Source organism: Corylus avellana, chromosome 11 (genome assembly GCF_965113065.1).
Source record: "Corylus avellana chromosome 11, dhCorAvel1.hap1.2, whole genome shotgun sequence".
Taxonomy (NCBI): Eukaryota; Viridiplantae; Streptophyta; class Magnoliopsida; order Fagales; family Betulaceae; genus Corylus; species Corylus avellana.
Window position 1 is genome coordinate 12224854 of NC_142500.1, and position 17604 is coordinate 12242457.

Genomic DNA, 17604 nt, shown 5'->3' on the forward strand with positions numbered 1-17604 from the left:
TTCAAGAGGGTAGAATGCATTTTCTCCAATATGGAAACTATATAAAATACCATTGTGAAATGAAAAAGTAAAAAAGGGTTGTAGAAGGTAAATCGGGTACAAGCCCAAAAGCTAACAATAATATTAAAAATTAAATGAAAAACAAATTAAAATTTCATTAATTAAACTTGTTTCATTTTCTTCACTCTCCTCATTTTCAGATTTTCTTAACAACTTGGTTTACTGCTTGTTTGTAAATTCTCTTACATGCCAATCCTTTATTTTTTATTATTTTGAACTTGGAAGCTTTGTCTTCCTTAAGTTTATGAGACTATGCGAGTGATGTGCAAGCCATGGCACGGTTCTTCTTAGACCTTGCCGAATTGAATATAACACATTCATTAAACTTTAAGAAATATATATAAATCTGAGAAGAATATATATATATATAGACCTAGAAAAGCAAATCTAACACAATTGTCAGATACTTTGGTTGTAATCTGTCATTTTATACATAAAAGGTATGATCCAATTTTGCCAATATGCCAACCACTTTTGTTCCAAAAAATGTCCATACATGTGGATTTTATTGGACAAAATTTTTTTTCTTCTCTAAATTGGTTTTTGATATGCCTTTTTTTCTTTTTTTTTTAGCTAGCCCTTCTCATAGGTTGTGCCTATTGATGTATATGCGTAGTCCATTAGTACTCATCACTTCCACAATTAGACTACTCCTATTGTCTTGTGACGCTAGAGGCACGGGTGAGGGCGAAATTTTAGGATTTGTTGCAAGTCGCTTACGTATTCAAATTTTATTCTAATAAGTGAGATTAATACGTGAAATATATAATTGAGATAGCATAAATAGTTAGGCTATGGTTTGAATTCATGACTCTTACTTTGATACCATGTTTCAAAGTTTAAACTGATAGGAAATGATAGACTAACTCACGTATACTTAATCACTTAAGGTCCCGTTTGTTTCTGCGTAAAATATTTTATGTCGAAGAATGTTTTTAGTTGAAAAACATTTCGAAAAAAAATTGGTATTTTTCGCTGTTTGTTTGCAACCCTGAAAAATGGTTTGAAAAACATTTTTTTTGGCGTTTGGCTTGTATGAAAATTGCCAAATATTTCTTATATTTTCATATAATTTGAGGAGTTGCAAGAAAGAGTGAGAAAGAACGAAGAAGAGTTGTGATGGAAGAGTGTGTGTGAGAATAAAAGGATTTCAAGAGTAGGATTGAGATCTAGTGCAATTGCCTAAGCATACTGCTTGCAATTATGAGGCTCACTTGCCTAGGCAAGCGTTATGGCAACCCGAGACCGGCTCGAGCAAAAAGGCCCCATAAAAGGGTCCTCCCACAATTGCCTGCTTGAGGGTGTGAGAGAACAATAAAAAATTGGTTACGCTTCGAATATTATTTTCATTGGTCAACTAAAAACATTTCAAATTGGCCAATAATTTACGTATCACCAAATACTCAAAAATAGGAAAATCTTTTTCCATAAAATATTTTACGCTGCAACAAATGAGGCCTTAAATTAATATTCTAGTAGACATAAAAAAGAGTGGGTTATAATGCTAGGATTTGGCTAAGTGATGTAAAAAAAATTAAAGTATTTTTCAACAGTTCAGATTTAATTTTACCCGATCTCTTTCTCATAAAAAATATATATATATACTTAGAATTAAATCTAATTCTTTATAAAAAAAAACTACAACACATACTATAATTTTTTTCCAACACATAAGCCAATTTCATTATTCTAAATGGAGCATATTAATGGTATGGCTTGGAGTTGGTGGGTGCCGTGAATTAATGCCGGCACGGGTGTGATGGATAGACTCTTGTCTGCTCGGCTTGATTATATTGGAGCATTTTAATATTTAAAATCATATGTTCCATGTTCTTTAGCAATGATATTTTGCTCGGTTTATATATGAACAAGTTTAGGAGGAAAAAAAAAAAAAATCCAGATTTTAGGTGTACAAATTTGTGAAAAAATAATGTATACAGAGAATAGCAAAAGCAAAGAGAGCAAGAGACACGAATTTTACAATAATTCTGTGTTAAAAGCCTAGGGAATAACTTCAATTCGGTCAAGGCAAAAAGGGAGGGTTTTCTGCCCACCACTCACAAGCTGACACCTCAGCTTAGCACATAAACTCAAAATGAGAACAAAACACCATATTATTCCTCCCACATTGACCTGCCGCCTACCTCCGCTTGAAGCCGCCACCCCGAAAACGCCGCTTCCGCTTCCGCCCCTTAGGGGTGGCCTGGGGGTGGCCGCGCGGGCCACCCCGTGGCCTGGGGGTGGCCGCGCCGGCCACCCCGTGGCCTGGGGGTGGCCACGCCGGCCACCCAAATGGGGCTAGTGGTCCCTCATTTTTGTCCTCATTTTTTTTTGTTTTGGTGTTTTGTTCTCATTTTAAGTTTTTGCATTTTTCTTAAAATGTTGATGTGTCATGTTGTGATTGGTGGGCAGAAAACCCATGTTTTCTGCCACAACCGTATGGCAGCAGCTCTCAAAAGCCTATATCTTGTAGGGACATGTTTATTTTATTGAATTAATTTACTTGTGTTATGGATAATTCTATTTATAAGAAAAATGAACATTTTGAATCCTATAAATTTGTTACTTCCCTTGCTGCAAATCCTAAATCACTTCCCCTCTCATTTTTGGGCAAGAGTTTGAAATGCAAGATTTGTAGAAGAACTAATAGTCAGGATCAGTGGTTGAGCTCAAATGCGCTCAACAGTGGTAGCGTACCACTCTTCATTTGACGAAGAGATCTACAAAAGATCTCGTCGTTTTAGTCCAACGAAGACGAAGATCACTCTGCCTTCACTCTCCGGCACATCTCCAACACTTTTCCCCCCGACTCCGCCTTCAACATTTTGGAGGCGGAGGCAGGGCAGAAATAGGCTCTATTGAAAAGAGTTTAAGGTTTTTCAAATCTTTTGGTGGAGGCGGAATGCAGAATCATGGATTCCGACTCCAATGCCTCTTATGCACACCTATCTCAAACCCCATTTGATTTGTAACTACATGCAACCAATCTCCTCCCAAATCTAATAATAAGAAACACATTTATCCAGAAGAAAAATCAACTTTCATCATGATCTTCATCAGCTCAAGCATCTTCTTTCATTGACATGAGGGTTTCAAATTCAATGTGATAATTTATAAGATGAACAATGATGATACAGGGGACGATAATAGTCAGTTAAATGATCCAGTACATATCTGAAAAAGAATCAGGGATAGCATCTTCCCTCAATACAACAAAACCAGATACCCAATCCATTTCGTTAGAAAGCCCTTCTCCCTTCTAATAAGGAAAAAATCAAGAGAATTGCACTGGTAAACGGGACAAGATCTTGTTCACTTCTCTTTCTTCTTTTTTTGTTTATATCTTTCATAGAAAACAGCTCTGACAAACGACTCCATGAGATAGTCAACCTCTCAGATGCAATTTACTAGGAATAGGAGTGCAAAATTAGGGTATCATGAAATGAAACCTCACTTTCAGTACTTGTTCAAATTTAAGATCTCTCCCGCATTTTTGCCCTAGCAAAGAATACTCCAGCCAAAAGACCTACAGAATGAGAAAAATTGTTTTTGGTAATGCTAAAAATGAAGAAAATTCAAAAAGTTTTTCTTCTGGTTTAGGAGAGAACATGTAACATGGTCAAGCCAATTACATGACAGAAAATTACCAAAGAATATGCTTGCAGAGTTCTCCAAGCTGGTAGGAACTTTGAAAAGAAGGATGCCAGCAACAGACAGAGGGATCTTATTCAACGACCCGACAAGGCTGCAGGATGCAGTCAGTGATTAGAGGTGTACAGGGTAAACATCTTTGATCACTAATACTGTCTCATTTAAAGTAAGCATGATGGTTTAATCAAGCTCAACCAATAATTCATTCTTTGAAAGAAGAAGAAAAAAAGACCTGATGGTAAATTTTTCAATCAAATTTCATTTAGCTTAAAGTGAAGCTGGAGTTTATAATGGAATAAGACCTGAGCAACTGAATCTAACCCCTTTCAACACTGAACTTTTAAACCCAACCCAATGCAACTAGTCATTATACAGCAATAGTGTGCTCTTGGGGTGGCTAATTTGCACAAAACCTCAACTCTTCCCAAACCCATCTTCCATTTGATTTGCACGTTGTTCACTAGGGAAAACAAAATCTAATTGCAAAGAAAAGTTAAAACCTGATAACCAGTGGTCTCGGAGTTGGGTCATCTGGGTCTCAATTAAAACAAACAAAAAAAAAATTGCACCCTCAAATTAACATATTCAAGTATTCTTTTTTCTTTTCCATTCTTTTCTTCTTTATTAATATTACTTTTTTTGGGGGGTGGGGGGGAGGGGGGGTTGCAGGGAGTAGAGTATTCTTTATCTTACCTGTATGTTGTAGCCCCAGTTTGATGAAGAAACCACATAGAAGTGAAGCTGATTGCCAGTCCCAAAACTCCACTTAACGTCATTACAAGCCAGAAGGTTGGCAGCCTCAAAAGTGGCCTGCCAATTTAATTCAAGATCCAAAAAATTCAACTTCATAATTTTGAAAAAGGAACACAAGGAAAGAAAAAAATATCAATTTTTTATGCAATTATTAGAGGTTAATCAAGTCTCTCGAATAGCCCAATAACATATATGAAGTTCGCTTATGATAAGTAGAGTTACAAAAGCATACAAGTTATTCAAAAGGCACCATTACTGTCTAGGAGATAAATTAGTGTAATCAAGGTTGATCCATAAGATTTATATTTTTAGAAGACTGATATAAAAAAAGCACACTCATTGGTGCATGAGAAAAAATGAACATCTCTAGCTAGGCAGTTAATGTATGAATGAAAGGTTTCATCCCAGGTAAGAAATGTTTTGAAAGGAAAGAAACCATTTGAATAAAATAATAAATTCTAGCAAGACAAATAAATGGAGCTGAGAGGCATCTGATTAAGGTGCTTCAGAGTAAGACGTAATGCATTCTGATCACAAGTAGAAAACAGGAATCACAATAAAATTTCAGTGAAATAGGATGGATTACTGGCACTCTTGCAAAATGGTTTCCCCAATGCATAAAGCATATTAAATAGACAAGACAGAGAGAGAGGAGAAAGATTTCTAGTTAATCTTGCAAAAGCCATAAGGCAACATCTGATTTTCTAGTTAATCTTTGTAATATCAACACCAAAAGGGATGGTCAAACTATAGAGCAGTTCATTTGAATACCTTTGCCATAGCTATGGAGGAGTTCTGATGCGGGACAAAAACACTTGGGAAGAAAGTTTGAAGAGAAAGAAAAACAGGGAAGAGAAGAAGAAGCCAAGAAGAGGGGAGAAAATAAGCCAAGGAGGAGAAGAAGAAGCTCCAAAGAGGGGAGAAACAAGGGAGAAGATAGACAACAACAGTAAATCCAAATTTTAATTCATCAAAAGCTCCTGAATACAATAGAAACTAGGTTTAATAGACTCGGGATTAAACCCTAACCCTAATTGTACTTGGGCTAACGCTAAAAATAACATAAAGCCCAAAATAAAATAATAAAACCAGTCTGAAAAATAAATAATAAAACAACAGTGCAAACTAACAAAAAGCCCAATAATTATTCAGCTCTCAATCACCCAACCACAACGTCATGGGGTGGGCATCCTCTGATGTTAATGTTCATACACACATGTGATCTGTGGCTTGTGTTTGGCGTCCCCATCAAGTTCCCTACTTCTACTTGCAGCCAACATTATCTAAACAAATTTTACATTGCATGGACCAAATAACATGGTCATGTTAAGACCAGATAGGGAGCAAAGAGGGGTTGTAATAGCAGAGAGTTACATAACCAAATAGGAATATTTGGCTGCAGATGACATAGTATATTAGTTAACTAATAGTAAAGAAGAAATTTTAAGAGAAGAATGAAGCAAAGAAAAAAATAAAGAAAAAACTCACGTTCTAGAGAGATAATCCACCTCATTGAAGACAACAATTAGAAAAAACCCTAAAGGCAACGATAGGGTGTTATTGAGCAAGACCATTGAAAACTCATTCAAATTTCCAGATTTGGTAACTTGCTTTGCTGTATCCATGACCCTACGAAGAGTCAGCTGCATAAATAAAATAAAACAAATAATACATCAACTACATTTTAGACTTAAAACTAGAAAGGAACAAGTAATTATGTAAGAGCTGGTTGACAGATGCACCTACTAGATCAATAAACTAGTACTTTCTCCATCCCTATTTGTTGGTCCTCCACAGATATTCCAAACTTTTAAAGGCACATCACCGTTACTTTTTAAAACTTTATGACTTTTCAAATTTGCCCTTATGGTTTTGCATATAAATACTATTCACTAACATCTAGAAAACCTATTTAGTAAATATGTCAAATTTTGGACACAGTAAGAGTCCTTGATCGTTCGCCCCATACTTTGAGATGCTCCTCTTGAATGTTTTCTTGTGCATGCACATTAGCCACTATAAAGGAACATAAAAAAATAAATAAAAAGGAAAGGGGGACCAATGAAATGGGACAGAGGGAGCAGCACATAAGGAACCACTCTATTATCCGAATGCAAATACAATAACCCAGTGCACCTACGGGGATCTTGTTGAACCTGCAGCCACGACACTCAGTCTTTAGTCTTTGCACCTCAAACTTGATAAGCTGTTCACTACTTAGGGTGTTTAGTACACATTAACATGAAAGATTTTAACTGCCTAGGTGAAGTGCGCTCCTTCCTCTTAACCACAAAAAAGCTCATGACAGAAATGCAAATATGTACAAGATGCCTTGTAAGAAAATACATTAGAAGAACACAACAATTGTGGGTGGGGGTTGGGTTCATAATGTACATGATAACTCCTCTATTTAGGGATTAGTTCAACTAACCCAAGCAGTCAATCCCGTACTGCATAGCAAGTGTAACACTCCAGTTAGTCCTACATTGGATGGATCAATTGTCCACATTGAGTTAATGTCTATTCATTGGTAATAAGTCCTACATTAGTTCCTTACTAAGTGAGACTGGGTTTTATAAGTGATTTCAAAGGGCTCCAATTATATAACTTGACTAATCATTTTGAAATAATAGTGCAAATGTGGCTACTGCTTCTCTAGGTCGTGGCAAATAGTATTAGAGCACGTAGTAACACCATGTGGTACTTGGGCACTAGATGGGTGATTTGTCCACATTGAGATAGTGCATTATAAAGGTGCTCATGATTGCTAAGTCCTACATTGGTTCCTAATTAGATAAGACAAAGTTTTATAAGTGATTTATGGGGGCTCCAATTGTAGCTTAACTGGTCATTTTGGAGTGATAGTTCAATTCTAGCTAGCACTTCCCTTAGCCATGACAGCTAACCTAAAGACAATATTTTGACTCTATTTGTTAATACTTTAGAAGGTGCTTTTAGTTTTTTGATTGAAAAAGTATTCTAATATGACATAAAGATAGAAGTAGTTTTGTTCGTGTTTTCTGTTTTTGGTTGTTTGTTAATATTTTTGTTTTGAAAAGAGAGAACAAAAGGAGGAAGCAACAAGTTCTATCAAACAGCCAAAATGTTTGTGGCTTTCTTTGTTTTACAGAGAAAAATGAGATTATTAAAAAATATGTCAAAAAGCCAGATGATGCTAAAAGACTGTCATAGATGCAACAAACTAGGTAGAAAAGCTTACTATGGATAATCAAGATGTCCAAATTGTGTACTCACAGAATATGATGCGGTTAAGAAACAGTTAACAAGCTGCCATGCGTAGCCAATAGCATGAAAAGATATATCAGTAATTCCTCCAGAAATTGCTGAAATGATCTGCACAGGCCACAAGGTAAAACCATTTCAAACTTACTCATTCGCAAATCCATGAAAATGTATTAAAATAAAATCTATCAATAACATCTTCAGAAAAAGTGCAAATCCGGTAATAATGTGCTTGAATTCTCGAGAAGTTAAAAGAGAACCAGATTAGTTGCAATTTACATAAATCAACAGGAAATTAATCAGAGTTCAACTTGGCAACCAACGATGCATTTATATTTGTTGGGACACATCAAAATACACACACACACACAAACAAGGCATCCTTTCAAACATATGTCTGGCCCACGGGGAGTTATTGTAGTACATCAGCAATTAATATGTTAACATCACATGAACCTCCGAAGCTGCAGGGACACCAATCTTTGGTCCCCTAACATGTATTCATATTTTTATCATCCTCTTCCCCAAAAAACAAAAAAAGGAGATAAATACGTTGAAGTAGAATCCACTTCGCATATTAGAAACAGTTAAACCAAGGGATTGATTGTTGAAATAAATCATGAGATTGCAATAGTCAATTATATTAATTTGATATTCAAAAATAAAATAAATTGATAAAATTGACTTTCTATTTTCAAATCCTATAAATCTCATTATAAATATGAGTCCCTGTAATATGTTACAAATAAAGTCAATAATAAAGATTGTAGTCCCTAGGGCTTTGTCTATGATGGATTTAGGCCTCTAAGGCTGAACTATCTTTAATCTTTATACACTCTCTTCTCTATCACCCTTCATTTAATATAAAATTTCAAATTTTGACAAGATAAAAAAAGTCATTTGATAGAACAATTTAGCTATCTTATTTCACTACTACATTCTTTAGATGTAATAATAAACTTTTCAAATAATATTTGTGAAATGAACTATTTAAGACGTACAAATTAAAAACCTGAAGGAGAAGAAAAAAAACAGCAACAAAGAGTGGGCAACAAAATATTAACAAGAATAAAAATGAAAAACACAAAAAGAAAAGATGAGACATTTATTATATGCAAGCAACAATCCAAACTAGAAAAGGAAAAAGTTGATTATCTTATTCCACATCCCAATTTGGTATTTCTGGAAAAAACTAAATCCAAAAGTACATTTTGAGCCACTGAAAGTACCATTAGGAACAGAGCAGCCCAGACTCTCTTGTCATGATGCTTACTGAATAAATACATTTCGCCGAGTGCAGTTATCACATTAGTAACATTCTTCAAGACAGTGACCATAGCTACATTAATGTACTTCAAACTGCAGAAAAGATTAATCATATTCAAGGAACGAGTGAAAAGAAAAGGTTTCATGTTAAAAGCAGCATGAAGCAAAGCACATAAACAAAAACTTGCATACCTAAACATGCTTGTTATAAGCATGCCAACAAAAATAACATTCACGGGTAACCAGACCTTAACCAATCTCCATGTTAATGGTTCTGTATGTATTACGCCCAGAAAACTCAACATAGACACAATAATCACTGAAATAAGATTCTGCATCCACAGAAGTATATGTCAGTGTCATGAGCTTGCTAGATATCAAAAACTGTTTTCAAATCATTTTATTACATGGCATTAAGTAAATCCAACAAAATTATTTTAATGAAAAAAGGGAAAAAGCACAATTCTTAATTTCATATAAGGGACACCAATTACATTGAACTACCTGGTACAGCATCAAAGATATCCCAGCGTTAAAATCATAGCTGGAAAGCACGAACTTGTTGATTAATATCATGCTGCATGAGGAAACGCAATATGCAAGACCAGACAATAAGGCTTGATTATGTATTTTGAGCCTGTTACTTCGTGTTCCTTTATCCCTGTCTTTGTCCAACTTACCACTTTCCAAGTCATTTTCATTGGTTTCGAAAGGTTTCATTGCAGATTATGACCTATGCATAAGTGGATAGGATTAGTTCAAGGTCAATGTTTAAAACTCACTTTTATATATTGTTCTTGGAGCAAAAGAAGGAAGACCAAAGAAGAGAGAGAGAGAGAGAGAGAGAGAGAGAGAAATACAGCCAAGCACATAAACAACATATGGTCTAGACCCCAATGAGTTTCATCGGTCAAATAAAGGCAAAATAGATAAAACCTACTGAGAGAATACTAATGAAATCTCTAAATTCAATCATTGAGAAAGGAAAATTTATTTTTTTGATAAGTAATCACAAATTCATTATACAGCACAAAGGCACAACGCAAGTACAAAGTAAGTATACAGAAGAGACACCTAGCTACAAGCAGAAAAAGACAAAAAATAAAAATAAAAACATAAAAACTCGACATATTAAAATCAAAAAGGCAGCAGCCCAATGATAAAGAGTCTTAAAGAATAAAGCATTTAATTCCAACAATGTCCTCTCATGATCCTCAAAGTTTCAATCGTTTCTTTCCCTCCAAAGACACCACATAAGGCAAGGCGGCATCATCCTCCACTGCATTAAGCTGATACCTACCACCTTGCGCTCTCTATCAAGAAAAGAGATCTACCACCTAGTGAGGCATAACCCATGCTAGCCCTACACTGCTGAAGATAGTAATCCACAGAACACTGACAATCTCACAATGGAGTAGAAGATTATCCACTAACTTACAAGGGAGTAGAAGATGATCCACTGACTTACAATGGTGTAGAAGATGATCCACCGACTCCTCATTCTTCTTACACATGCAGCATCACTCAACCACAATGACATGTTTTCTTAGATTGTCCATGGTGAGGATCTTCTCTAATGCAGCCGACCAAGCAAAGAACGCCACTCATGAAAACCTTATTCTGCCAAATACTCTTTCAAATAAAAGGAATACTATCATTAGGAACAAGAATATTGTAATATGATCTAACATCAAACAACCCTCTCTTGATAGGTATCCAACAAAACTTGTCTTCATCACCCCGTCTCAATTCGACGAAATACAACAAATTAAAGAATGAGGTAAAGAGATCCATCTCGCAATTGCAAGCCGCTCTAAGAAAGTTAATATCCCATTGATAAGAGGCACTAGAAAGCTCCAAATGGTCTGCCACTCCAGCTTCCTTAAAACAGACAATGCTAAACAAGTCCAAAAAAGTTATCTTGAGGGCTTGATCCCCACACCATACGTCATGCTAGAATCTAATTTTTTAGCTGTCACCTACCTCAAATCTTGTATGATTAGAAAGCTCCCCTCAACCCCTTCTGATATTTTATCAGAGCCACACCTCATATGACCCACGGACCTCATTTGAACACCACAACCCCATTCACTATCATATTTATAATCCACAACCACCCTAGATAAGGCCTCTCTCTCGCGAGTATAGCGCCAAAGCCAATTCTCCAAAAGAGTTTGGTTGAACACAAATAAATTCCGGACCCCAACCCTCATTCAAAGATTGGAGTAGATACCTTAGTCCAACTAACCAAGTAAAATTTGAACTCCTCACCCATACCACCCCCACAAAAAATCATGATACAATTTCTTTATGCGATTGGCAACACCAACCGAGAGGGGAAAAAGAGACATGAAGTAAGTAGGCCGATTGGATAAAGTGCTTTTAATCAGTGTAACTCTCCCACCCTTTAACAAGTACACATTTTTCCATCCAGCCAAACGACGCTCTATCTCCTCAATAATGTCGTCCCAAATAGATTTAACCTTAAACAAGGCTCCCAGGGGAAGACCTAGGTATTTCACAGACAAAGAAGATACCCTGCAACCCAAAATACTAGTCAGGCCTTCAACATTAATGGCATTGCCAACCAGGAGCAACTCTAATTTAGCTAGATTAATCCTCAAACCTAAAACCGCTTCAAAGCATAAAAACAAACAACGCAAGTTGCAAAGATGATCTGAATTAGCCCTGCTATATATCAAGGTGTCATCCGCACACAAAAGGTGAGAAACATTGATTGCACTACAACTCCTATCCCCCTTGATAGAAGACTCCCATTCACTAAAGCATAAATGATTTTACTTGATGCCTCCAGAACAAAGACAAACAGAAAGGGAGACAAGGGGTCTCCCTATCTCAAGCCATAGGACTTACAAAAGAAAACATTTGGAATGTCATTCACCATTCTAGACTACAGTCTAAACCCAAACCTCATAATATCAACGTACCATAACCACGATACCTAAACCAGACGGAAGTCCTTAATTTCCTGTTGGCTACATGCTGAATTCAGAAATGTACTGCATGCCTAAACCTATTTTTGTGTTTTTCGTTTTGGTGACCACGATCTACTTACATTAGAGACACTGGAAGATGATTCCATTTGCCGAAGTCAAAGTGCAGTAATCCAAAGTTAGCAGTTTTCTCAGTTTGATTTGTTATTATATTGGTTTCTATATCCTCAAAAAAGGCCCATTTGCAGTGAAAAAAAGGTGTTTATGCCTCTGAAGTGCCTCTGAAGTAAAGGTGCTTATGCTTCTTACATGGACTATAGCTCATAAAAATGTTAAAGATAAAAAATTGGAACATATTAAGTATAGATTGATGCAAATGATTCTGAAAGAGCTTTCTTCAGATCAGTAGGTAGAAGTAGGGGTTCTGCAGAGTTTTCAGACCTTGGTTGTTTTCTGTTCCCCCATCATATCTTTTCTTCATATGATTTGGAAGATCACATGCTAGTGGGGAAAGATACAATAATTTCAGTCAGTATCTAGATTTCTGGTGCAGACAGAATTAAAAGCTTTCATGATTCTTTGCCAGAATGCGAAACACAAAAATATTTAAACATGTCACTCTCTTGCAATAGGTGATAAGAAAGTAAAATTATCTTCCTCACCATTCGAGAACAAAATGAACATCTCCTAGTGAACCCTGTGAAATCCAACTTAATGACTGCTTCTTTAATAACCTGGCTCAACTGGGCGAAAGATTTGCACAAAGATTATGAGAAAAGATCTGTTATCCTTTTCTTTCCAGAATCTTCTGGATGGAAGTGTCAATAGAGCAAGAATTGTTGCTCCCAGTTAAGAGAGGAAGAAACAGAGGCCACAGAAAATTACTATCTGTAGAAACATAACTGGTGTTGTCATGGAAATTTATAAGAGACTAGAGGATCCCTTGAATCAAGATCATTTAATGCATTTTGTATGCTGATTTGGACTTTAAAATTAACCCCTTCCAAAGTTGCTTATATGGTGAGCTTGACCCAAAACTCTTGGGATCATCTAAGTTCCTTTTTGAGCTTCATGCATGAAGTTTTGCACAATACTCTCTTTCTGTAATTCAAATTTGTTTAATCTTCCAAGTTGTAATAAAATAAAATACATCACCACTAAGAAGCATAAAAATTTGAAGTCACATCTAATGCCAAGATACAACAGAAATGTGCAACAAAATCATATTTTTATTCAGTATAATACAATTCAATTTAAGCAAATGAAAACAGATTATAAAAAAGGTTAAATACAGAGGCAATGCTAACATGAAAAGAAAATTTATCAGAATCACAAACATTAAATACAGGAATCTATAAAAGCTTAAAACCCAGCATCAAGTACAATACCGTAACACTTAATGGAGCAAAACAAACCTGTTAACTACTTTTCTTCTTAATGGACTGAACACTGGAGACCTGTCCTAGAACCCAATTTGACTAATGAAATTTGAGGCCTCGTTGACCCTTCAGCTAATGTTACTTACGTCTTCCACAATAGTTCTTTCTGAAACAGATTGGAAGAATCTAGAGAAGCTCCTGAAAACACAGGTCTTAAACATTTAACAAAAAAATAAAAACGATATAGGAATCAACTCCATGTCCCCAATTGGAGATCTTACTGAATCAAAGGAGAAAAACAATAGCAGCTGTAGAAGTAATATAACATAGCATATAATTGACAATTGAAATGGAGCTATGAAATGTCCGTAGTTCGTGACTGAACCTATATGACTAAAATCCTACTATTCTATATTTCATTCCTTGCCAAACAAAATTACCAAAACTTATCAGCAATTAAGAAGGTATCAAAGAGAATAATCTACTTCCTATTGATAATCCTGAGATGAAAATCTATAATTTCCCTAACCTTCACAAGAACATAAAAGTTGTTTTTTACAAATATGAGGAAACTCAAGGAATGAACTCTTGAATAATCCTCGGACCTCTACATCTTATAATTATCATTGGAAATTGTTAAGCCAAAACACCATAACTAAGGCTAGCAGGGTAAGGCTGCTGTCAAGAAATGTGGTTCGCAGATTTAAAATTTTAGTGAACTTACCTGTTCAAACAACCATGAAAAATCTTAGAGGATTAGTTATAGCAAGTTTCAGTAATGGAAGAACATTAAAGTGTCCAGACAAGAAAAATAAACTATTAAATGTTCCGTAGTATCTCTCCAGTTATCTAATGTTATCATTGACTACAAAGGCAGATCACAAGGACTAAGATTTATGTGCTGCTAAGGCTTCGATCAAGAACTTTTTTTCTTGAAAATATAATTTTTTATTACCTATGTAACTCAAACATCCATAAAATACTAGTACATAGTTACCTTTTGATTTTCCATGCATTACAAATAGTGTTCATCCTGAGTTGTCATTAGTATTAGATGCTATAGCATTCATTGTTTATCAAGATTAATAACATCAGCTATTATCAACAACCTTGCATGACTACCTGGAGATGGAATAGGTAAGGAGAGCACACTATCAAAATTCCTTAAAATTAGTGCTTACCACAAATTACTTAGATATGAAAGAAACAAACACCTATCATTGCACATATGAAACCATGTTTCTGGGAAATGTGTGAAAAGTATGCAGACTAATTTGGCATTAAAACAACTAAACCCTCACAAGTGTACCAAGAAGAATGAATGCTTAAACAAGCACAAAACATATTGGACACAGTTCTTACCAAAACACAATCTGATATGTTCAGTCTCAATATTAACGGCAGCCCCCATCCTACAAAATGATCCTGTCCCATCTTATCTAACAAAGTTCTATAGATTCTTTTGATCAAACATATGAGTATACAAGGATTTCGGAATTTTACTTTTGTACTCAAAGATATTAGAAATAAACACCCTAAAAAAAATAATAATAAATAAATAAAAATTAATAAATAAAAAATAAATAAACAGAAAAACAACTATAAGAAACTATTACCAAAGGCCATCATATATTTCGCAACTATCTGATCAGCTATGGTGCTATAGTATATAGCCTGCATGTAAGTTAAGCATTTATCTTTAGCATTAGAACTAGCATATACTACATATTAGAAATTAGACAGCTTTAAGTGTTCATCTTGACTTATTTTAGACAATCTATGTCTCCAGAAATCTGTCCTTGTCACCCAACAGATATATGAGATACAATCCCATGGTTTCTAGGTTTAATCAGTCGATAATTATGTATTAATAATAGAAATTAAGAGTGTCCTTGTCAATTAATAATTATGAATCATTGTCCATTAGGGATTACAAGTCCTTATTTGCAATTATTGGAATCCTCGTCCATAAAAAACAAAAAAAAAAGGAATCTTTATCCATTAGAGAGTTTTTTTATATATAAGTAATACAATCCCATTAGAAGGGTAGAGAGGCACAACCCTAATACAAAGAAAGCGTACAAGAGAAACCTCCTAATTAGGAGAACCTTATCCATTAGAGATTAGAAGTCCTTATTAGCAAAAGCTTGTGAAATTGCCAATGCCAATGAACCATTTTTGAGTAGTTAATGGAATTTCACCCATTGGGTATCAGATATTTTGGGAAGTCTATAAATCATAATGCCTTATGGGGTTATTATTTTTTTGATAAGTAATAACCAGCCTTATTAAAAGCGTAAGGCGCCCCAAAGTACACAGAGAGTATACAAAAGGATCACCTAACTAGAAAAGGAAAAGCGAACAAAGAAAATCATAAGTAATTGACAATGGGGATACATAAGCTATAGTCCAAGGATACAACGTATGAAAACAAGAGGATAAAATGTCTTCCAAAGACCTCTCCAAGTCCTCAAAGCACCTATTGCTCCTTTCCTAACATAAACACCAAAAGAGGCAAGTAGGCACCATCTTCCAGATCGCGTCACTCCTCTGCCTTCCAGAAGACCATCAACAGGCGAACAAATCGAATACCCGTCTAGGCATCACCCAAGACATCCCAAAACGACTAAAGATGGCACTCCACAAAGCAGAAGCAACCCACAATGAAGAAGAAGATGATCCACCGTCTCCTCACTTCTCTTACACACGCAACATCTGTTTATCACAATAACATGTCACTTCCTAAGATTATCTAAGGTCAAACTTTTGCCCAGAGCTGCCGACCACACAAAAAAGACCGTTCTCGGAGGAGCTTACGTCTGCCACACACTCTTCGAAGGGAAGCTCCTACCTTCAGTACAAGCCAAGGAGTAAAAGAGGGACTTGACCTTGAAAAGGCCTCTTTTGGAGGAAATCCACCACAATCTATCTTGACACTCTCGTCTCACTCTGACTGAATGCAACACCTGGAGAAATGAGGCAAAGACTTCCAACTCCCAATCATGTGCCTCTCTAAAAAAACTCACATTCCACTTATTGGAACCACCCAATGCCTCCATATTAGCCAAAACTAAGGCATCCTTCACACAAGCAATACCAAATAAAACTAGAAAAGCCACCCTAAGAACCATATCTCCACACCACAAATCATACCAAAAGCTAATCCTAGTCCCATCCCCCACCACATGTCTAATAAAGCCTTTGAGAGTCTCCCACCCTTTCCTTGTATTCTACAACAATCCCACCCCAAGAGTCTCCCACCCTTTCCTGATACTATTATGGAAGCAATGAAATTAAAGCTTTGGCTGATGAGGTTAGATTCCTCAAAGACATTTAGGAGACCAAATCAGTGATCACTCTTTTCTCTCTTTCTCCTCTTTCATTCTTTTTCAATCACGAGGGAGGAGAACTTGGGTCTGGCGTGTCTATTGAAAGATTCGAAGATCTCTTTTCTACTCATCCAGTTTCTCATTGACCAAACATAGTTTTCACGAAAGCTAGCAATTCACCATAATATCCATAATAACATACTACACAATCAGCAGTAAAATAAATTAATAAAATGAAGAACGTTTCAATTCGTGCTCAGTGGAAAAAGAAAAGAAAAGGACAGAAAGTTACAGAAGTTGAGAAAAAGTTTGCTTCCATGTTCAAATATCTGTTATCAAATAAAAGTTAACGAATATGATAAATCTGTAAACCCAAATGAGATGCCAACTTTATCAACCCCCAGTGAGCAAGAAAGAAAAACAATAATTACCCATTCCACTTTCAGTTGAGAATAATCTTCTAAGCCTCCCCAAAAGCAGAAATTCTAGAATAACCAAAAGACAGAACAGAGATATTACCTTTGAACACGTTTAAGCCAAGACCTCAGAAGCTTTGGAGCTGTAGTTAGAGTACCGAAGACGCATCATGGGTGACAACAGTAAAACCAAAAAGCAAGAAAATTTGAAGATGTTGGGAAAGACAGATAATCACAGAGAAAAGGGTTCAGTTTGGCACGAAGTTGAGACTTGAGAATCAGCAAGATGGGCTCTTGGAAGAAAACTGACCCCCAACTTCTTAGATTCCAAAGTGAAAATTATTTTAAATCTTTTGGGATTTGAATTATTATTATTATTATTATTTTTTTTTTTTTTTTTTTAGTTATGATCGTTATAAATGCAGCATCCGAGTTTGTAGACTCTCACAATTTTCTTGAAGTGGAAGCTAAGATGCGCCGTTCTATGGGTGCGCACTATAGCATCTGGTCAGCTGAGGCGTGCCTTTGTTTATTTATATTTCAGTACCGTTAA

The 17604-nt window shown here is 35.7% G+C and overlaps 1 protein-coding gene across 2 annotated transcripts; it reads right to left on the reverse strand.

Annotated features, from left to right (window-relative positions):
• Positions 1 to 3116: 3116 nt before the first annotated feature.
• On the reverse strand, positions 3117 to 17400 carry GONST1 (golgi nucleotide sugar transporter 1). 2 transcript variants are annotated; one of them, XM_059577048.2, is made up of 11 exons: positions 17155 to 17400; positions 14304 to 14428; positions 13343 to 13504; positions 9478 to 9706; positions 9166 to 9305; positions 8937 to 9066; positions 7720 to 7818; positions 5953 to 6107; positions 4405 to 4521; positions 3708 to 3805; positions 3117 to 3586 (listed from the first exon to the last, which is right to left on the reverse strand). In XM_059577048.2, exons 4-11 carry the CDS (start codon positions 9691 to 9693, stop codon positions 3534 to 3536), a joined length of 1008 nt encoding a protein of 335 aa, XP_059433031.2. In that variant the 5' UTR covers positions 9694 to 9706; positions 13343 to 13504; positions 14304 to 14428; positions 17155 to 17400; the 3' UTR covers positions 3117 to 3533. The 2 variants fall into 2 exon arrangements, with proteins under 2 accessions (XP_059433031.2, XP_059433030.2); XM_059577047.2 differs by lacking the exon at positions 14304 to 14428.
• Between the last annotated feature and the right edge of the window lie 204 nt (positions 17401 to 17604).

Coding starts and splice junctions, on each gene's coding strand:
- GONST1 (XM_059577047.2), bottom strand. CDS start 9,693: ATGAAACCTTTCGAAACCAATGAAAATGACTTGGAAAGTGGTAAGTTG. Junction 9,306..9,477: donor TATCTTTGATGCTGTACCAG/GTAGTTCAATGT, acceptor CTGTGGATGCAG/AATCTTATTTCAGTGATTAT. Junction 9,067..9,165: donor CTTATAACAAGCATGTTTAG/GTATGCAAGTTT, acceptor TCTTTTCTGCAG/TTTGAAGTACATTAATGTAG.